Genomic DNA, 22,966 nt, shown 5'->3' on the forward strand with positions numbered 1-22,966 from the left:
ATCCACCCCTGCGTTTAGAACAGTGCCTGGCACATAGCGCTTAATAAATGCCACAGTTATTATTATTAAGACTGTGAGGCCCCTGAGGGACAGGGACGGTGTCTAACCTGAGTACCTTATATCTACCCCAGCAATTGGTGCAGGTTCTGGTAACCAGTAAGTGCTGAACGAATACAGAGGGAGAGGGCGGGGGTGAGGGCGCATGCGCACTAGCCTCCTCCTCCCCGGCGCGGGCCCGCCCGAGCTCGCGCCCGCCGGCCCTGGCCTCGCCTCGCGTGCCCGCGCGCGCAGCCGCAGTGTGAGGGGCGGGCGGGGCCCCCCGGCCTCTTCACCCTCCGCTGCCGCCATGGCCGGGCCCGCGGGCCTCAGGACGGGACGGGGACTGGCCGCGAAGCTGCGTCCGGACCCCCGGCTCCCCGGCTCCCCCCGGCTCCCCGGCTCCCCCCGGCGCTGCGGACCCGGGCCCGACAGGTAAGCGGCGCCCAAGGCGGGGCGGATCAGCCAACTCCCCTCTCGCACCACCCACCTCCTCTCCCTTACCCTAACCCTTCCCTCCTTTCACCTTCACCCTTACCTTTCTCCTTCCCCCTTTCTTTCCCCCCTCCCCTCTCTTTTCCCTCTTCCCTTCTCCTTTCCCTCTTCCCATCTTCCCCCTTCCCGTCTCCTTTTCCCCTTCCCTTCTCCTTCCCCCCCTCCTTCTCCTTTCCCCTCTCCTTCTACTTTCCCCCTCACCTTCCCCTTTCCCCCTCACCTTCCCCTTTCCCCTTCTCCTTCCCCTTCCCCCTCTCCTCCCCCTTTCCCCCTCTCCTTCCCCCCCTTTCCCCTCTCCTTCCCCCCCTTTCCCCTCTCCTTACCCCCTCTCCTTCCCCCTCTCCTTCCCCCTCTCTCCCCCTCTCCCTCTCCCCCTTTCCCCCTTCCTTCCCCCCCTTTCCCCCTCTCCTTCCCCTTTCCCCCTCTCCTTCCCCTTTCCCCCTCCCCTACTCCTGTCCCCCTCCCCTACTCCTGTCCCCCTCCCCTACTCCTGTCCCCCTCCCCTTCTCCTGTCCCCCTCCCCTTCTCCTTCCCCTTTCCTTCTCTTCTCCCCTTCCCTTTTGCCCTTTCCCTTTCCCTCTTCTTCCCTTTCCTTTCTCCTCCCCACTTCCCTTCCCCTCTCGCCTCCTTTCCCTTCCCTCCTTTTCCTCTCCATCCCGCCCTTGCCATTCCCTTCCCCTCTCCTCCTTTCCCTTTCCCTCCCCTCTCTCTCCTCCCCTCCTTTCCCTTTGCCGTCGCAAGTAATGTGAAAGCAGAATGAGGAAAGGAAATGGGTGTTGTAAAATCTGGGAATTATCACCTGTCAGGCCCCGACTGAGGCTCCGGAGACCGAGGCTCCGGAGACCGGGCTCACACAGGTCCCAAGGTGGTTCCCGGAGCTTCAGCTCAATGTCCAACCTTGCTCGCCCCTGAGGATCCCCAGCCCTTTCTAAAGGTGAAGGGCAGCAGCTTCAGGGCCCCTTCCACACCCATTGCCCCCCTGCAGAATCCCTCGGCCCCGTTTAATAGCATTTGCGGCTATCTGCATAACATCGTAGTAATAACTATGGTGTTTGTTAAGCGCTTACCCTGTGCCAGGCACTGTACTAAGCTCTGGGGTGGATACCAGCAAATAGGTGTGGACAGAGTCCCTGTTCCGTATGGGACTCACAGTCTTAATCCTCAATTTACAGTTGAGGTAACAGACCCAGAAAAGTAAAGCGACTTCCCCAAGGTCACACAGCAGACAAGTGGTGAAGCCGGGATTAGAATTTAATCGGCGTGAAACCTTGCATTTGGAATTATCTTTTCTCTGACATTAAAGGAGCAAGTGATTTTCTTTTCACTTTTTCCCCATTTACCCTCTCCGCCACCCCATCACTCATACCAAGGCCCTAATCTTGTTCCCATGCTTTCCCCAACTTCCCTCTTCACACACATACACACCTTTTTTCCTTGAATAAAGTGAGTCCTCGGACATTTCAGATGTTCCCAGTGGCCGAGCAGGGGATGGAGGAGACTGTGGAGTTTGTGTCAGTCTCAAATTAGCTTGGTTCTAGAAAGCCAATTTGTGTGCTATTTCTCTCAGCCCCTGTGATGGACACTGACAACCCGAAATCCTGATACCTTCCCTAAGCAAACTGCTCTTCCACCCAGGCTCTTAATGTTTACATGCAGCTAGGCAAAACCATTTCAAAAGACAAAGCTTTTGGTTTTTTTTTTTCCAAGAAGCTGGGTGATCTGGTGGAAAGAGCACAACCTTAGGGATCAGAGGACCTGAGTTGTAGTCTCCGCTCTGCCACTTGCCTGCTATGTGACCTTGGGCAAATAACTAAACTTTGTGCCTCAGCTTGCTTTTCTGTTCAGTGTGGATTGAATATCCATTCTCCCCTTAAACTGGGAGCCCCATGTGCGACAGGCACTGTGTCCAATTTGATTATAATAATAATGGTACTTGTTAAATGTTTATATGCCAAGCACTGTTCTACACACTTGCATAGATATAAGGTCATCAGGTTGGACTCAGTCTGTGTCCCACAAAGGATTCATACTCTTAATCCCCATTTTACAGATGAGGGAACTGAGGCCCAGAGAAGTGAAGTGACTTGCCCAGGGTCACACAGCAGACATGTGGCGGAGCCAGGATTAGAACCCATGACATTCTGACTCCCAGGCCTGTGCTATGCCATGATTATTAAGCCATGATTATTTTACCTCTACTTCTGCACTCAGTACTGTCCTTGGCATGTAATACTTAAAAAATACTACAATTATCAATTAGTATTACCACTTTTGTACAGCTGTCTTCTCTTTGAGCACTTAACCAGTTGATTAATATTTGCTCATTTACTGTTTGTAGAGCACTGTACTAAGTGCTTGAGCGAGTACAATACAATAGAATTGGTAGGCACATTCCCTCTGCACATGGAGTTTACTGTCTCGGTGGGGAGACAGCCATTAAAATAACTGCACGCAAGGGAAGTGATGCATTATTTAGCTTGAGATGGACTCGTAGAAATGGGATGTGTTTTATTCAGAACCTAATCTTTCCACTAGCCCTGGCTGAGTAAATATATATTTTTTAATATGGCATTTAAGTGCTTACTATGTGCCAGGCACTATCCTAAGTGCTGAGGTAGAGATAAGATAATGGGGCTTATATTTTCAATGTCCATTTTACAGGTGAGGTAATTGAGGCACAGACAGATTAAGTGACTCTCCCAAGATCACATAGCAGGCAAGAGGCCGAACCAGGTTTAGAATTCAGGTCCTTCTGTCTCCCGATGCCTATGCTCTATCCACCATTTAGAGGCTTTTGTAGTTATGTTAAAGACTCTTTTGTTTAAAAAAAGTTTTCAGATGTTTGTCACCCTCCTTTTATGCACTTTTGTTCCCCTTTAGTTCCAGCCTCACTATCAGTTGTGTGCTGAGTGGAAGACTGAGATTTTGAGTCATCACACCAACAGAAATTGAGATATCTACTGGGGTAACTGCAGGCCATGGCACTGGCTTTCTGAATCCTAGGAACTGGCCAAGGTAAGGCACTTTGGGAATTTCCTAGAAGTCACCCACCACTGAGCTCATCTTAGGGAATAAAAGGTGATTACAAAAGAAAGAGACCCAGGGGGCTATCATCATCAGGTTGCTCCCCAAACGATTGGGGTTTCCATCCCCGAAGCCCGATATGGTAAAGGAGGCCATAGGCAGAAACTGGTCTTGCCCATCAATCAATAAGTCAATCAATAAGTGGTGCTTATTGAGCGTTTTCTGCATGCAGAGTACTGGACTAAATATTTGGGTAAGTACAATACAACAAAGTTGGTAGATGTGAGCCCTACCCATAAGGAGCTTGCAGTCTGCAGAGAAGCAGCATGGCCTAGTTACAAGAGCACGGGCTTGGGACTCAGAGGACATGGGTTCTAATCTTGGCTCTGACACTTGTCTGCTGTGTGACCTTGGGCAAGCCACATTAATTTCCTTTGCAAAATTAAACAACTTCTGTCCCTTTATTGGGCTGTTCAAATCCCGGGAGAAGGTGAGAGAGATGGGCATGGGAGTGAAAGATAAATTTTCCTGAGAGAAATAGAGAAGGAACTAATAAAGGAGAAACTTCAAGAAATTTATCTTCAGGCAGAAGAACAAGAGATGTTGCCTTGAAGAGGTAAAATCTAAAATTCAGCAGTCTTAAAATACGATTTTTTTGTTTAATAAAAAATGCCAGGAGAGTGGAGAATCTCCAATTGTAATACAGTCAATTTCTTTGGTTGGATTCACTGCCCTGTATATTTCTTCTTTGGAATGGTGTTGGAACTTTTTTTCATATCTTGAAAACCCTGCCCTTTCTGCAAACCAAGGGGAGAGCCGAGGGACTGGATCTGGGGATGGGAAGTGGGTGTGCTCAAAAAGGACATTTATCATTAGTGACCTAATTCAGTTTAATTCATTCAGTTGTATTTATTGAGCACTTACTGTGTGCTTACCGTGTTAAGGATATTGCTGGCACTACAATTAAACACCAAAGTCATGCCTATTGTCACTAAATTGTGATTATTCCATGCATGGAGACCTTCACTGGAAGTGGAATGGGGAGAGGAGACAAAGATAAAGCCATATCAGTGGTGTTTGTTGAATGCCTACTGTATGCACTGTACTAAGTGCTGGGGAGAGTACATACAACAGAGGTAGTAGCCCCAGTCCCTGCCCACAAGGAGCTTACACTCTGCAGGAGGAGACAGACATTAAAATAGATTACTGAGAGGGGAAATAGTGGAGGATAAGGGTATTTACATAAGTTCTATGGGGCTGATAATTGGCATCAAAGTGCTTAAGGAGTACCCAGTTAGTTAGCCTGGGAGTTCCATTTTTCCACATCAGGGGAAGGGAAGTTTTATACCTTTTTTTTTTCCTTTTCCAAGCCTATGTCTGCCTGAATTGTCCACTGCTTTCAGTTTAGGACTTGTAGTGGGGAGGTAGGGATTGATTGATAGGGAACAAGCTGATGAGTTCACTTTTTCATTTTAATACAAGCGGGCTCTAGATATGACTGATTCAATCCTGTGTTTCATGCTGTTTGTTGCAGATCTTAAATAGTTTACGGGGGTGAAAGACTTTTTGAAGGAGAACAAAGATCTTGAAACTTGTGTTCTAGAAGACTTGCAGAAGCTAGAAGCTGTGAAGGAGCAGTTGTGTCCACAAAAGCTTTTAAAGGATTTGGGAAAAGCGATGCCTGAAGAAGAGGAAAATAAAGGTGAATTTAGATGTCTTCCTTAAAATGACACCAGTTATTTCCTCCCTACATTAGGCTATTCGGTCAGAGGAAGTACTTTGTGTAAGAAATGACTTATTAAGGCTGGATCCTAATTAAGATTCTCGTATATAAAAGGAGTAAATACAAATTTATCAGAAACTGTTCCAGTTGAAGGTTGTACCATGCACTTTAAAATTTTAATTAAAAAAAAAAATGGAGATGCAGTAGAGACTAGGGACTGAAATTTAGCTAATGTATCATTTTAACTGTTATAAATGCATTTTTAGAAACAGTATACACTTTATAGGGATGGTATGTACCTTAACAAGGCGATGTATTTTTCAACTAAGCCAGACTACGTTTTTCAATTACATCTGTAGTGTAGGAAGTTTCTATAGGAATTTTGCGTTTTCTTTGAAAAAATGAAATTTTTTTTTAAATTTAGGTGGCTGTTCATGAAAATGAAACATGCTGTCTGAAGATGAACTTAATTACTATCTCAGAATATACTGGCACTTTCAAAAGAGGAAAATCCTTGGCAATAAGCCAGATCAAAAGTTTGGCACACTGGATAAGGATTTTCTGTGGTGGTGTTTTTTTCTCTTTGTGTGAATATAAGGGTGGGTATCCTAAGAATTTTCATTTTTTTAAACTTAAAAAATTCTTGTGACATCATTTTCTACTTTTTTATGTAAAAATTGAGAGGTGTGTGTTTCTTTTAAAATACATCTTTTGTTGTGGTATTTAAGCACTTCTTATTTGTCTAAGCATTGGGTTAGATGCAAGTTAATAAGATTGGACACAGTCCCTGTCCCACATGAGGTTCTCAATCTAAGTAGAAGAGAGAACAGGTAGTTAATCTCCATTTACAGTTGAGGAAACTGAGGCCCAGAGAAGTGACTTGCGCAAGATAACACAGCAAGCAGTTGGCAAAGCCAAGATTAGAATCCAGATCCTCTGACTCCCAGGCCTGTGCTCTTTTCACTAGGCAATACTGTTTCTCTTTTGACCAACCCTAAAAGATTCCTTTCTCAAGCTTAGGAAAATGGAGAACGTAAACATTTGGATTCCTGTATATGAGTGTTTTTATTAAATGAATGGTAGCACTCTAACAAATACCACCAGAACCATCATTATTATCACTGTTATTGTTATTATTGTTTTATTATTACCTCCTGCCCTACAGTGATTAGCAGATGAGCTGTATCAACAAGTATGGCAAGAGTGGCAAATGCATGTTATTACAGATAAAAGATTTAATCATCTAAAAAGAGTGTTTGGTTGGTTTGGCCTTATCTCCATATATCTAAATTAGCCCTCTGGCCTCTCTCCAGTCTTTTATATCTCACTGAGTTTTGTGCTTCTGATGGAGCTTTAATGGGAGCGTAAAAGGATTTAGGATTTCCTTTCTACCACCCCCCCTCATCGCATTCTGATGAAAAAGTATCTTTACCACTTCCTCCCCATACCCTCACATACGGCACCCATTCTGGGATTCTTGTTTCTTTCTCTGCCTGGTTGAAGCCCTGATTTTTGATTGGAGGAATTCCTCGGATTTAAAACCTTGTTTTCCTCCTTTTTTTGATTGTCCTTACCTTTACCTCTGGGATTTGGAAAGTGAGTTATGATTTATGGAGGTCTTGGTGCTGTAAAGAGAACACTGAAGGGACACATTAAGTAGAGTTGTTCAGCAACAGAGTTGAAAACAGGAAGCAGTTGAGAACTGAAGGGGAAGAAATCAGCTCACCTTTTAGGAATGAAAGTAGAGGGTAAGGGAGAGCAACAGAGGGCAAATTGAAATTCTATAACAGACAAAACAAAGTCAGAATCAGTCCCTGAAAAACACTGCTACCAAAATTCTGCATTCCCCAGGATGCTTCATGTCAACTTTCAGAGCTGAGGTAAAGATGGATTATTGGGACATCTCCCCTCATCACCACTGCACTAGTCTTTCTCCAGTTTCGGGACATGACAAATTCTCCTCTAGCTCCTTTTCTAATAGCAGCCTCTATGTTGTGAAATGAAGGGGGTGGAGGGTGGGGAAATAGTCATCAGAATGCCATTATTCAGGGAATGACAGTTATTTGGGAATTCACTTCTCCCACTTTGGCAGGTGTGTTTTTGACTCCCTAGGCTTTGCCCAAGAAAATTCTGTATGCCGCAAGTGAACTTTAGGACACAGCAACAAAAAGGGTATAACTCCTCTCTGTTTGTTAGCAGTAGTTACTTTGGAACAAAACACCAACTCTACCAATTCATAGCATTTAATAATGATTAAGTAGACATTGTGATTCGATTCAGGTAAATTTCCAGGATCTGCTCTCCCCCCACATTGTTTTAGAGGTTGTGTGATGCCATTTGACCTGATTGATTTGCTTTCCTCTAATGTTATTTTTGTCGTATTATTGAACCCCAGTGGTCTGGTGACAAGTAGCTAGATTTGTCTCTATTAGCTGGGTGTGTTGCATATTAGATTCAACATTCAGAGCACTGTGGTATATTAGAAAGTATTACAATCTGCTCTGTTCAGTATTCCCACTAATCCTTTGCCCTCTAAATTATAGATGAAGGCTGATAGGAAGATATCAACAGAAATGAGGCCCTTTTGCCAGTCTAATAGAAATCCACCTGCTCTGAAGTTTTTCAATAGGCAATGACCTTTTAATGAAATATGGCCCTCAGATTGCTTTTTCATGAAGCACACTGCATTTACAAAATACATTTTGCAAGTGCACCAACCAAGAAATATATTCATTTCTCGTCTCGTTCAGTGACATTCAGTCGAGTGGAAAATGGTGCCGGTGGTGAAATTTCATGTAACATGAAAATAATCTTGAGACATTAGAAAGATTCTCAAATTTTTGAAAGGGTCTGATGCTTTGTGGCATGTTCAGAGCTGGTGGTCTTTCACTCTACTCCAGTGCAGGGATGGTTGATTTTTGGACCCAACAAACTGGCCTTTTTTGTTTGTCATTTAAGCGCTTACTCTCTGCCAGGCACTATACTAAGTGCTGAGGTTTATAGGGCTCTGTAAAATCCCCATCTCATAGATGAGGTAACTGAGGCACAGAGGATATAGTTTGCAGGCTTGCTGATTATATTAAACTTCATATAAGGGATTGTATATAAAAGACTGACCAACTCTATAAAAGACAAAGGCTTGTAGTACAGCCTTTATAGTGCAGTGGGTCATGGGCTTGTTTCTTGGAACCTCTTTTTTTTTTTTGTAGGTGACCAGCGAGCTAAGAATCCCTGTCGAGAAATAAGACCATATGAGCACCCTACCTTAAGGCCCTCAGCAGGAATAACTCCAGTGAGGCTGAGTCCAATTATTTTAAATGGAATAAAGATAATTTATTGCTTTAACTGCCACACTTATTCTTGACCTGCATCATATATGACAATTACTTTCCCCACCTTCAAAGCCTTATTGAAGGCATATCTTCTCCATAAGGTCTCCCCTGACTAAGACTTCATTTCCTCTTCTCCTACTCTCTTCTGCATCACCCTGATCTGCTCTCTTTTAGTCACCCCTCCCTCAGCCCCACAGCACTTACATATCCGTAATTTATTTATTTTAATGTCTGTCCCGCCCCTCTAGACTGTAAACTTGTGGGCAAGGAACATACCTATCAAATCTGTTGGATTGTACTATCCCAAGCGTATAGTACAGTTCTCTGTGCACAGTAAGCCCTCAATAAATACCATTGATTGACTGGACACCCTGCAGGAGCAGAATGGCTAGGCAAATCAGAGGGCTTCAAGGTTCCTCGAGAGGTCTCCTTGCTTCAATAAAGATTGCAGATTAGCACTGATGCCTGTCTACTTGTTTTGTTGTCTGTCTCTCCCTTCTAGATTGTGAGCCCATTGTTGGGTAGGGATTGGTTCATCTGTTGCCAAATTGTACTTTCCAAAGCGCTTAGTGCAGTGCTCTGTACACAGTGCTCAATAAATACGATTGAATGAATGAATGAGCTCAAATTGCCTGTTTTTGTGACCTTGGACAAGTTACTTCACTTCTCTGGGACTCAGTTACCTCATCTGTAAAGTGGGAATTAAGACTGTGAGTCCCATGTCCAACCTGTTTATCTTGCGCCTACTCCAGCACTATGTGCCTGGCACATAGTAAGCGCTTAACAAATACCATTTTAAAAACAAGACAAAAATAAAAAAGGAACAGTAGCCTTTGGGAGTCTGACACAGAGAAGTTCAGATAGACTTGAGGTCATGCTAGGCCTGCAGGAAGCTGATCCTGGGCAAAAGAAAAATCTCCACAAAGAAGGTGACAATACTTGGGCTTTAATCCCAAAAAAAGAACCTGGCTCAGAAAATTCAGCGTGTTTGGAGAAGTGTCCTCATGCTTGGACCAGGGGAGTGAGGTCAAGGGTGGAACTAGTTAGGTGCCGGAGTGATTCCTGGGTGAGTGGACAGGCAGCTAGAGCTAATTGTAAGAAATGAAGGAAATCCAATACGTGATGAAACAAAAGGAAGGGTTCAGCTCATTAGGGACAGGGAACTGTCTGCTAATTCTGTTATTCTCCCCAAGTGCTTAGTACCATGCTCTGCATATAGAAGTGTGCAATAAATATCATTGATTCATTTGTTTGAAATTTTGTTTTTGGGACTCAGATCAGATGAGCACCAAGGATTGAACTATCATTTGTGCAGGGGATTCTACCAACCTTGTGGCTCATGGGAAAGAAGGCTGCACTTACGTACTTTTTGGGAATTATTTTGAGCTCTGATGGGTGGCATGTTGAAAACCCAACTGAAAGGGTATACATTTTAGGGAAAGGGGAAATGCATATGTGCTTTAACTAAGGATGCTTTCCAATCATCCAGTTAATAGATTAGCACTTCCTTAGGGCCCAGCCAGGACTGTTCATCAGAGGTATTTACTGAGAGCTCATTCTGTGCAAGGCACTGTACTAATTGCTTGGGAGAGGACAATACAATGAGGTTAGAGATCATCCTGATCCCTGCCCTCAAGGAGTTTATAATCTAGCAGAGAAGGTTATGACTAGCCCTAATGATGCTGAGCACCATTATTTAAAATGGAATAAAGATATATTATCACACATTACTGCACTTGCAAAAATACTAGGCATATTTGAATCCATAAAGCAAATACAAAAAGCAGTAACTCCTTTGGGACCTTTTCAGAAAGCCAAGAAGTGGGTTACAAAGGTTCACATACCTTAATCTGGGAGATTTTCCCCTCAATAGCTCACCTTGATATTGATAAATAGCTTTGTCCTTCATTGTCTTTTTTATTTCAGCATTGTACTATACTTAATTATAATGAATTTTTTCTTGACAAAATGTGTAACCAAGACTGCCTATTTTTAACGTAGAATGTCTTCTCAGGTGTGGCATCAATATATAATTATTCCGGGGCTGTTTAAGATGAAGGGGAAATTGTTATTCCTTTCTCTAAGCAGGTGTACCCCAGGATACTTTTGTAATATGTTCCCTGAAAGCGAGAGTGTTTTATGAACCATCATATCAAGGGATTAAGTTTTCCCATAAATTTAAATGTAATTTGTGGTAGACTTTGATGCATATGGCAGCCTTTGGTGAGAGCTGTGTGTTTTCAAAACAACCACAAGTTCTACTGAAAGATGGGTAGGGAATTGCAGAGAAGGAAATGAGAAATACTAATGTCTCCCCATCTAAACTTTAAGCTCCTGTGAGCAGAGAATGTGTCTGTTATATTGCCCTCTCCCAAGCATTTAGTATAGTGCTTTGCATACAGTAAACTCTGACAGAGTGAACTATATTTCCCAGGAAGCAAAGGGACTGATTCATAACCTTTTGGCACCAAAATGTGGGGGTGGTTCTGGTTGCAGCCTGCTCCCTAGAGTTCTCTTGGTAGGGGCTGAGACAAATCTTTTCTCTTCTCTCCTGGGGCTGGTGAAGTGAGGATTTCTTCCTCTTTGCAAACATCTTTCTGTCCCTCCTTCTTAGCCGAAAATGTGCATGTAGGGGTTAAACCATTTATCTACTTATTGCTCATGCCTTCTGCCTGAAAGACCCTTTCCTTTCTCCCCCTTAACTTCAATAAAGAGAGGCAGGTCAGGTGCAGGCAGAAAATTTGTCAGGCCAAAAAAGAATAGGAAGAAAGCCTTGACAGTGATGCCAGAGTTAATAATAAAAAGGGCTTCAAATAGATCAAAAGCAGAAAACTGGCTAGAGAATCAGTGGGAACACCTGACAATTGTGTGCTCAGAAATGAAAAGGTGACAGAAGCTCAATTAAATTCTCTTTCGAAGGTGCTAGATTCCCCAAGCCTGAATTGCCTGTTTGTTCAATCATTCATGCAATCATATTTATTGAACACTTACTGTGTGCAGAGTAATGTACTAAGCACTTGGAAAGTACCATTTGGCAACAGAGACAACCCCTACCCAATGATGGCTCACAGTCTACCAATAAACTAGAGGAACTAGATCAAATTATGGTGACCCTGCAGGATCTTGTATACCAAACTGGCACATTAGAACTAAAAAAAAAAAAAATCACCAGAACAAGATAGCATCCACCTCAGAGTTTTGAAGAAACATGTGAAATTGCAGGACTCCTGATATGAGTTTGTAGTGTATCATCATGAAAGCTACAGTAATGGAGGACTGTTAATACAGTTCCCATCTATGATTGTGTTCACCTGATCCTGGGACTGCCTGGTGGATCTCATTCCTAACATCTTATGTTGGGACTAAATTAGTCCTCTCCTGCAGGTTCTCCTGGACGAGGGAGCTCTGCTAAAACATGGAACCTACCCTAGGTTCAGCCTTGATCCCAAAGATGCTACTGCAGGGTTACTTTAAGATAACATGCACATTGTTTCTCTGGGCTCTTAGGGTGATTGTGCATGTGTGAAAGCAATTTGCATGGCCAGTAATGGCACCTGGAAGTAATCTGGGGCTGTTACCTGCCCCATTGAGCCTATTGGCTGTGAATCTGCAGCTCGTGCAGGGTTCTCAGCCCAACCAGGAAGAGGAGTAACCGGAGAGAGGCAGAGAGGAAAGACGTATTCAGTGCCTGTGGAAGCAGAAAAGAATGTCCATCCAGGTAAGCAGATCAAACAATTACCTTTAGTATGCTCTTTCCCTAAAGCTTTTTTTTTTTTTTAGTACTCAGGTGCAGGGAGGTCAAAGTTTCTATATTATTAATCCTTCTTTCCCCTACTGAGGGTTGAGAGGGTTAGGAATATTTCTGCTAATGACTGTACCCAGTCCTAGGACTGGAGTGAATCTTACCAGATCATGCTTCCTCTTTCCAGCCCGATGGCACGTGAATCATCTAAAACAGATGGCTGTCTATTCTATTCTTAAAAGATCTTATAATGGAGGCAATCTGTTCCCGTCTAATTGTCCTTACTACGAGGCAGCTCTATTTTCCACCCAACTTCCATTTCTCCGGGACGGTGAGCAAGCTACCTAGAAGTTTCCCCCCACCCCCATGGCATTTGAAGATAGTAAAATCAAGAGGAGATAAAATTGGACATTTCAAAGGTTTGGGTTTTTAATGGTCCACAGTTAGGTCCAAGATTACAAAAGGCCCCTGTCCTTTGAATAGGTTTTAAACAGTGGGTTGAAACGGGATTTTCTTTGAATAAAAAAGGAACTGTTCAAGGCCTGCTGGGCGGTGAGGGGTTGGTAGGGGTGTTCTTGGTTGGAGTCTCCTAAAGAGTGCCACGGTCCCTCGGGTGTTTTTTTGCGGTCCGGTCCTTTAAGCTCCCGGCTCCCGCTGGGCCTGCTGCCTCTTGTAGTCGAGGAGCCGCCCGCCCTGGATGGTCTGGGCGACCACGTTGGCGCAGTGGCAGCCCAACAGGAGCCAGTTGCGAGGCTGCACCATGTAGGCAAACCTCATGAAGGCCAGGGAGTAAAAGAAGAGGGCCGTGGTCATGCGGCCGCTGATGATCTCGGGCGACTTCTTCATGTCGCTGAAGGCGGCGATGGGGAGCCCCCAGTTGAAGACGGGGCCCCAGAAGTGGGTGCTCATCAGGTAGCTCCGAAAATCTCGGCTGAGGACGTAGCCCAGCGCTCGGCGCAGCAGGGCCCGGGCCATGGCCTCGGCGCCTCAGCGGGGAGGGAAGAGCACGAGGCGCCGCGGGGAGGCGCGCGGCCGACGGGCCAGCGCGCAGGCGCCAACGGTCGGGCGCGCGGCGCTCGTGGACGAGGCGGGCGGGGGCGCGCGGCGCCCGCGCAGGCGCCGTAGCGGCCGGGCACCGCCCCCCTCCCCGCCCGGCTTTAGCGAAGAAGGCGTAGTAGTCATGGGGATTCACGGGGCGCCTTGCTCTGCGCTAAACGCTGCGAAAGGACCGAACGCACCACGCCTCCCCCGCCCGCCCGCCCGCCCGCCCGCCCGCCCGCCCGCAAGGAGCCGCCCCTCCGAGGAGGGCAGACGGGAAGCTCTTGGCAGGTTCGCTTTGGCTCGCAAGGGCTGCTGCCGGGCACGGTTTGGTGGGGCCCGTGGTTCGGGTCGTGGGTTCGAATCCCACCTCTGACACTTGTCAGCTACGTGACTGTGGGCAAGTCACTGGGCCTCGGTGACCTCCTCTGTAAAATGGGGATGAATCCTGATGACCCTGGATCCCCCCCAGCGCTTAGAACAGTGCTCTGCACGTAGTAAGCGCTTAACAAATGCCAACGTTATTATTATTTTTAACCTGATGACCCTGGATCTCCCCCAGCGCTTAGAACAGTGCTCTGCACGTAGTAAGCATTTAACAAATGCCAACGTTATTATTATTTTTAACCTGATGACCCTGGATCTCCCCCAGCGCTTAGAACAGTGCTCTGCACGTAGTAAGCGCTTAACAAATACCAACGTTATTATTATTTTTAACCTGATGACCCTGGATCTCCCCCAGCGCTTAGAACAGTGCTCTGCACGTAGTAAGCATTTAACAAATGCCAACGTTATTATTATTTTTAACCTGATGACCCCGGATCTCCCCCAGCGCTTAGAACAGTGCTCTGCACGTAGTAAGCGCTTAACAAATACCAACGTTATTATTATTTTTAACCTGATGACCCTGGATCTCCCCCAGCGCTTAGAACAGTGCTCTGCACGTAGTAAGCGCTTAACAAATGCCAACATTATTATTATTTTTAACCTGATGACCCTGGATCTCCCCCAGCGCTTAGAACAGTGCTCTGCACATAGTAAGCGCTTAACAAATACCAACATTATTATTCTGTAGGGCTTGGGGGCTAGGCGGGAAGGCTTCCTGGAGGAGGAGGGATTTCATAATAATAATGATGGCATTGGCTAAGCGCTTACTCGGGGCAAAGCCTTATTCATTCATTTGGCGTCGGCGAGTTATCCAAGTAGAGATGTTTTGAAGCCAGGAGGAAATATGAGAAGAGATAGAAAAAGTGTGTGTATATATATATATATGTGTGTGTGTGTGTGTATTCATCCAATAGTATTTATTATTATATATTATTTTGTGATATATAATATTTATAATATACTATTATTATTTCTTGAGCGCTTACTATGTGCAGAGCACTGGACTAAGCGCTTGGAATGGACCATTGGGCAACAGATAGCGACAGTCCCTGCCCAGTGATGGGCTCACAGTGTAATCGGGGGAGACAGACGGACAAAAACAAGACAGTATAATCGCGATAAATAGAATCAAGGGGATGGACACCTCATTAACAAAATAAATAGGGTAATAAAAATATATACAAATGAGCACAGTGCTGCGGGGAAGGGACGGGGAGGAGCAGAGGGAAAGGGGGCTCAGCTGAGGGGTGGTGAAGGGGGAAAGGGGACGGAGCAGAGGGCGGAGGGGGAGCAGAGGGAAAAGGGGGAGCTCAGTCTGGGAAGGCCTCTTGGAGGAGGTGAGCTCTCAGTAGGGCTTTGAAGAGGGGAAGAGAGTTAGTTTCTAAGCGCTGGAGAGGATACAAGGTGATCAGGTTGTCCCACATGGGGCTCACAGTCTCCATCCCCATGGAAAGAGTGTGGGCTTGGGAGTCAGAGGTCATGGATTTGAATCCCGGCTCTGCCACTTGTCAGCTGTGTGACTGTGGGCAAGTCACTTAACTTCTCTGGGCCTCAGTTACCTCATCTGTAAAATGGGGATTAAGACTGTGAGCCTCACGTGGGACAACCTGATTACACTGTATCTCCCCCAGCGCTTAGAACAGTGCTCTGCACATAGTAAGTGCTTAACAAATACCAACATTTTTATTATTATTCTTTTACAAATGAGGTAACAGAGGCACAGAACCCAAAGTCACCCAGCTGACAAGCAGCTGAGTTAGGATTTGAACCCATGACCTCTGACTCCTCACTCTAGGCTTCAAGGCTCTCCATCACCTTGCCCCTTCCTACCTCTCCTCCCGTCTCTCTTTCTACCGCCCACCCTGCACGCTCCGCTCCTCTGCCCTCTGCCGCCCACCTCCTCACCGCCCCTCAGTCTCGCCTATCCCGCCGTCGACCCCTGGGCCACGTCCTCCCGCAGTCCCGGAACGCCCTCCCTCCTCACCTCCACCAAACTGATTCTCTTCCCCTCTTCAAAACCCTACTTAAAACTCACCTCCTCCGAGAGGCCTTCCCAGACTGAGCTCCCCTTCTCCCTCTACCACCCCCCCTTCACCTCTCTGCAGCTTAACCCTCTTTTCCCCCCATTTCCCTCTGCTTCTCCCCCTCTCCCTTCCCATCCCCTCGGCACTGTACTTGTCCGCTCAACTGTATATATTTTCATTACCCTATTTATTTTGTTAATGAAATGTACATCGCCTCGATTCTATTTAGTCGCCATTATTTTTACGAGTTGTTCTTCCCCTCGACTCTATTTATCGCCATCGTTCTCATCTGTCCGTCTCCCCCGATTAGACCGTAAGCCCGTCAAACGGCAGGGACTGTCTCTATCTGTTGCCGACTTGTTCATTCCATGCGCTTAGTACAGTGCTCTGCACATAATAAGCACTCAATAAATACTATTGAATAAATGAATGAATGACTCCCAAGCCCGGGATCTTTTCACTGAGCCACTGAATGTGGGGGAACACTGGTGTCCGAAGAAGAAGAATATGGCACTCATTAAGCGCTTACTATGTGACAAGCACTTTTCTAAGCGCTGTGCTCATAATGATATTTGGTTAAGCATTTACTATGTGCCAGCTATTGTTCTAAGCGCGGGGGTACATGCAAGGGAATGAGGTTGGCCCACACGGGGCGCACAGTCTTCATCCCCATTTTTCAGATGAGGGAACTGAGGCACAGAGGAGTGAAGTGACTTGTGCAAAGTCATAGCGGGCAAGGGGCAGAGCTGGGATTAGAACCTGCGACCTCTCACTCCCAAGCCCATGCTTTTGCCACTATGCCACGCTGTGTTAATCAGGTTGGACACAGTCCTTACATATGTGGGTATACATACACACACACATACATATATACACATATATGCATATATATATACCTTTTCTATCTCTTCTCATATTTCCTCCTGGCTTCAAAACATCTCTACTTGGATAACTTGCCGATGCCTCAAACTTAACATACCCAGAACAGCTCACCTTATCTTCCCAAACCCAGTCTTCCCCCTGTCTTTCCCATCACTGTAGACAGCACCACAGTCCTTCAAGTCTTACAAGCCTGTAACCTTAGCATTATCCTTGATTCACCTCTCATTCAACCCATACATTCAATCTATCACTAAATCCTGTTAGTTCAACCTTCACGACACTGTTAAACTCTGCCCTTTCCTCTCCATTCATGCTGCCGCCATGTTAATCCAAGCATTTATCCCTGCCCATCTTGATTGCTGTATCAGCTTCCTTGCTAACCTCTCTGCCTCTTGTCTCGCCCTACTCCAATCCACATTTCACTCTGCTGTCCAGATCACTTTTGTATAAAAACGTTCAGTCCATGTTTCTCCACTCCTCAAGACCCCCTGATGCCCGTCCTCCTCTGCATCAAACAGAAACTCTTTACCAGTGGCTTTCAATCACCTTGCCCCTCCATCTCATCTAACTACTCCTACTACAACCTACCCCTCCCTCTTTGCTCCTCTAATGCCAAGCTAATTACTGAACCTTGATCCCATTTATCTCACCTCCTACCTCTCCCCCACTTCCTGATTCTGGCCTGGAATTCCCTCCTCATATCCTGCGGACAATTACTCTCCCCACCTTCAAAGCCTTATTGAAGCCCCATCTCCAAGAGGTATTTCCTGACTTAATCCCTCATTTTCTAATCGCCCACTACCCTCTGCATCACCCTGATTTTCTCCCTTTTTTCAGCCCTCCCTCAGCCCCACACCGTGTATATACATATCCATAATTTATATTAAGGCCTGTCTCCCCCTCTATACTGTAAGTTCGTTGTGGGGGGGGAGGGGGGGACTGTGTCGGTGTCATATTGTACTCTCCCAAGATCTTGGTATAGTGCTTTGCACACAATAAGTGCTCACATACAATTGAGGAAGAAATGTCGTTGCTGGACAGAGGACAGAGAGTTAAAGTAGGTGAGGATGTCTGAGATGAATGAGGTTGGCCTGGTGTCCCGATTTCCTCGAGCAGGGCTCTGGGGCAGAGGAAGCGTTCTGAGGAGTTGATCAGGTTGGCAGGCTATTTGTCCCAGATGGGTGAGGGACTTGAGCTCAGTAGAGAGAAGAGCAGAGTGGAGGGCAAAGATTTGTACATCAAGAGAAGGTCGGTTAGATATGCAGACCAAATGAGGTGTGATGTCTTTGTAAGCTCACCCCTCTAGACTGGAAGCTCATTGTGAGTAGGGATTATATCTCTTATATTGTTGCATTGTGCTCCCCAAAGCACTTAGTATAGTGCTCTGCACACAGTAAGCACCCAATAAATACTATAGACTGATGGGAAAATTGGAGGGGTTCGAGAAATCAATCAGATCAGGCACAACCTCTGCTCCACTACTGCCCAAAGTGTAAGGGGAAGGAGTAGCAGGTACTTAATGCTCATTTTACAGATGAAGAAATTGAGGCACAGAGAAATTAAGTGATTTGTCCAAGGTCACACATCAGGCAAGTTGGGAAGCCAGGTCTTCTGATTAACAATCCTGTGGTCTTTCCAGGAAGACCTCATTGCTTACCTCGGGGCAGGGGGACGGGGGCAGGAGAGAGGCCAAGGCCTGTATCAGGGGTGGCATCAGGGGTCTCCATAAAACAGGTCTGTGCCCTTGCCTGAACCCATCACCGGAAAATGATTTTCATGTTTGGGTCAAAGGAACAGCATTAGCAAACATGAATGCAAAGTTGGCCTCCACAAGCCCTTCTTGTCAGAGATTTTATTTACTATGGCATATAATCAGAGTGGCTTTCGCAGATGCATCTACTCTCATTAGCTGTCACATGTATTACATTCTTTATCATCTTTGAATGGGGGCCTGGGCTAATCAGAGGACTTTTAAGGCTCAGAGTTGGTCTAATAAATTCCACTCCCCGCCCCCCAGAAAAGGCTATCTCGCTTTAACTGGGCTCACAGAATGTTAAAACCCAACAGCCTATGCCTTACTAAACACATTTTGTTCAAGGTTTTTTATGAATCTTTCTCTGAATCATAGCAATACCTTATCCTGTCAGGCATTTTTTAACATGTAAGATGAAGGTAATTTCAAAAGCATGACAAAACATTGTACCATTGAAATGCTAATGTAGGCACACTTTAATGACAATTGATTCAAGTTTTCACCCACTGTTTCTTCTTTATGATGGTTTAAAATTTACCCCGCATTCTACACCGATTTTAAAGGGTTTTTTTCCATTGGCACTTTACTCCTTTAAAAACTCTCATATTCCATACCCCTCTTCTTTCATTCACAAAATCTTAATTAGTTGTTTGGAAAAGGTGAGTCCTTTATATTCTTTAGAGTAAGTGCCTATTACTACTTTCCCTCTCCCGCACTGCCCACCTCCATTTTAATACACTATAATTACTATCCTGTTGGTCTTGTCTGCATGAGGAAAAATCCACCCTCATTTTCAAGAAGAATCTTAAATATCAGTGTTCCTTAACAGCAGAAATATGTCCTGATCCCTTCTTTGACCCACCAAAAAGGGATTGGAAAATGGTATAATTTCTCATAATTTTGGATAGATTCAGAAATAATGGTAATTGCGATATTTTGTTAAGCTCTTGAATGTGTCAAGCAATGTGGTAAGAGCTTGGTTAGATTAAATCAGACAAATCTCCAGTCCCACATGGGGTTCACGGTCTATTAGGAGGAAAATGTGGGGATGTCTGAAGGTCCTTTTGCTAACCGTGAGGATGGGTGTCAAGGAGTAACCAGCCCATTGTCCTCACCCAAGCACTCTGTCAAGGAACGAATTCTGGGCTGGATACATGATTGGTCAGATGTAGAATAGCATTTTTTTTTCTGCTATTTAAAAGCCAAATTTAAGAGGAGAACATGGCTCCATGTAAACAAACCAAGGCACTGTTTTTAAATGCTGAAGTAGCGCTTTTAATCCATGTCAATCAGTGGTTGAGTGCTTACTCTAGACAGAGCATTGTACTAAGAGTTTGGGAGGTACAATAAAGTAGACACAATCCTCACCCTCAAATCTTAAGTATGGGTTAGCAATTAATTGAAGTTCAGCATTTTCCTCTTTGGGGAGAAACTAGTATGCTTGATTGAATTTGGGCATGAAAAATACTTTCAAATCCAGAAATTCAAATTCTTTTTGATCTGCCTTAACCATGAACATAATTATAAGGACAGTGCCATAATTACCTAGTTATAATAAGCAAGTGGAGGATCTTATAAGTTACCTAAGCACAAGTTGATATTAATCCCGGGGTCTATTAATAAATGTCAGTGTTTTAATAATGGGAAGAGAAGCAGTGTCCAAGAGAAAGGAGTATGGGCCTGGGAATCAGAGGACCTGAATTCTAATTCTGGTTCTGTCACTTGCCTGTTAGGTGACCTTGGACAAGTCATTTAATTTTCCTGTGCCTCCATTTACTTATCTGTAAAATGGGCTCCGGTTCTCCTTCCCCTATAGACTGTGAGCTCCATCCGGGGCAAAGACTGTGTCTGATCTGATCACCTTGTATATACCCCAGTGTTTAATACAGTGTGTGGCACATAGTAAGTGCTTACCAAATACTATTATTATCAAAATAATCACACCATGTACATTGCACATCTGAAAAAAATTACCCTGTGGGAATACTCAATTCAAAATCATCATACAGAAGGACAACAGATAAATACACCTTAAAAGCCCTTTTCTTTTGCTGCTATTCCCTATTTTGTTCGATCAATTATTTATTTAGTGTTTACTGTGTGCACAGAGCTCTGAACTAAGCACTTGAGAGAGTACAATAGAAATGAGTTGGTAGATACGTTCCTTGCCCAAAGCGAACTTACAGTCTTAGAGGGGGAGACAGACATTAACAGCTATGTTCATAAGTGCTGTGGTGGATTTTGTTGTTGTATTGAGACCTCTCTAGTTTTGCCTAATTCACAATAACAAAAATATCTCTTCAATAACTAAAAAACTTCTCTTCAGACTAAGTGATGAATCTGAATAAATCTCATTTTTTTGTTTTTCTTTCTTGTATTGGTAAGATTCCTCAAAATCCCACAAGTACTGCATATAAGCTTTATCACATGCTTTTTCTAGTCTATTAAATATTGGCTCATAGCTTAAAAAATCCCCCCCCAAGTAATTATGGTACTTGTTAAGTGCTTACATGTGCCATGCATTGTACTGGGGTAGATTCAAGATAATCAGATTGGTCACAGTCCCTGTCCCATGTGGGGCTCACAGTCTGAGTAGGAGGGAGTAGGATTGAACCTCTATTTTATTGTTGAGAAAACTTCATATAATACAGGTGAAGGTTGAGGAAAATAAAGTAGTAATACAAGAGAAAAATGTGTTTATAACAAAACTCATTATGAGGGCCTATTGTATTTGCCACCAAACTTTCAGGTACTCTTCTAAAGTTTTCAGGGTAACAAAAAATAAGGCCTAATTCCTCTCATAACTAAGCCATAAAAAAGCATTTTTGCACACCACTTGCATCAAAGGAGCACCGTTTAATTCCAACTGTAAGTCTACAACCAAATAAACCTAACACTTCATCTCTATGAGAAATTATCTTTTGACATTTCTCATCCAAAGAATTCTGAAGGGATTACCTATGTTCTCATTATTCCCAGGTGTTACTGTCATTTCCCAGGTATTGTTGGACCCATTTTATTGATGGGTATACTGAGGCTAAATGACTGTCCATGGACACAGAACCAAGTCAGTAGCATAACCAGGACTAGAATTCAGGTTTTCTGTCCCCCAAATCAGTTTTCTTTCCTCTAGTTAGTACATTAAAATATTTCTTATTAGAAATAACATTTAAAGTATTGAAAGCTAGATAGTCACCCTCTCTAAGTCCCAAACATTTTTAGTAGATTATCTTTCCACAGTCAAGGACACAAGACCAATGCAAACTGACCCGACATCGTTTTGAAACAGGACAATAAAAAGCCCGCTAGAACTGAAGTGGCAGTCATTTTGTGATTGGGGACAATTGGAAAAAGAGAACCATTTCATAAGCTGCTGTTCAGGAAAAAAAAAAATCCAACAGGGAGGAGAGCAATGTCTCAGATCAGAGCAGTATCAAAAGAGCTTAAGTAAAAACTGAAGAAGAAAAATGTGTAACTTCTAGAGAACAGAAGAGAGGCAGAAAAATAAGTTGATGACTGAAATTGGAGTGAGACAGCAATAGGAAATAGGAACGTGATAAAATCTCTGTCTCTAAATACACATTTATTTGATGTATTGACTTGGCCAAGTTTTATACCTTCACATGCCAATAGTTTTAGAAATGGAATTGTCTACTGAATGATGAACTGCCTCCTTCTTTAACTGAAGTTGAAAAACACCTGTCAGAATTTTTATTTGCTGGTGCATTCCCCACCCTATTCTCCCCTCCCCAGAAGAGGCTGGGGGCAGAGGAGAGAGAGCATTTGAATTGGGCCTTTATTACTTGTTGCCCCTGAAAGTTAAGGAAGTCTGGGTCTTAGAGCTTGAGAGAATCAGAAGGAGGTTTAATAACATCTTCTAACATATGAACATTTTGTTTAGGATACTGACCAATTGCTGTTTTGGGGAGGATTAAAAAAACATATTTATCGAGTGCTTACTGTGTGCAAAGTACTGTACTAAGTGTTAGGAAAGTATATTCCCTAACAGTGTAACAGTTGATAGGCACCTTCCCTACCCACAGTGAGCTTACAGGCCTAGTGGATAGAGCATGGGCCTGGAAATCAGAAGGACCTAGGTTCTAATCCTCGCTCCGCCATTTCTGGGGTGGGAAGTTTCTTCCTGAAGGGGAGAAAGGAGAGGGAGTTAATTCTTCAAGTGTCTCCTATACACGGCAGCACTTAGGAGAGTGCAATAAAAGTAAGAGATCCCACCTCAAATGCCCTCTTACCTTCCTCTTCTCCTTTTTTCCTGTAGTTTTCTTGTGCTGCATTCATTCATTCTGCACCACTCTTACTTGCTCCTTCATTCATCCTCCCACTTATCCCCACAGCACATATGTATATATCTGAATAAAGTAACTTATTTATGTATTTATATTATCTATCGCTCCCTCTAGACTGTGAGCTTGTTGTGGGCAGAAATGTGTCTGTTGTTCTAATGTACTCTACCAAGCGCTTAGACAGTGCTTTGCACACAGCACTCAACAAATGAGATTGAGCACTTTGTGC

General features: G+C 44.3%; 1 protein-coding gene and 1 non-coding gene across 3 annotated transcripts; one reads left to right on the forward strand and one right to left on the reverse strand.

The window, feature by feature from the left end:
* The first annotated feature begins 423 nt into the window (after positions 1–423).
* LOC103165253 lies at positions 424–9,072 on the forward strand. Of its 2 annotated transcripts, XR_003753442.2 has the most exons (5): positions 424–471; positions 3,412–3,546; positions 5,090–5,257; positions 5,703–5,877; positions 8,488–9,072. It is a non-coding gene; the product is annotated as an uncharacterized LOC103165253 (transcript). The 2 variants fall into 2 exon arrangements; XR_003753441.1 differs by lacking the exon at positions 8,488–9,072 and having other exon boundaries at positions 5,703–6,005.
* A 3,684-nt stretch (positions 9,073–12,756) lies between these two features.
* On the reverse strand, positions 12,757–13,392 carry MPC1L (mitochondrial pyruvate carrier 1 like). The gene has a single exon (XM_029046619.1). It carries the CDS (start codon positions 13,325–13,327, stop codon positions 12,989–12,991), a length of 339 nt encoding a protein of 112 aa, XP_028902452.1. The 5' UTR covers positions 13,328–13,392; the 3' UTR covers positions 12,757–12,988.
* Positions 13,393–22,966: the final 9,574 nt, after the last annotated feature.

This window comes from Ornithorhynchus anatinus, chromosome 18 (genome assembly GCF_004115215.2).
Source record: "Ornithorhynchus anatinus isolate Pmale09 chromosome 18, mOrnAna1.pri.v4, whole genome shotgun sequence".
Classification (NCBI taxonomy): Eukaryota; Metazoa; Chordata; class Mammalia; order Monotremata; family Ornithorhynchidae; genus Ornithorhynchus; species Ornithorhynchus anatinus.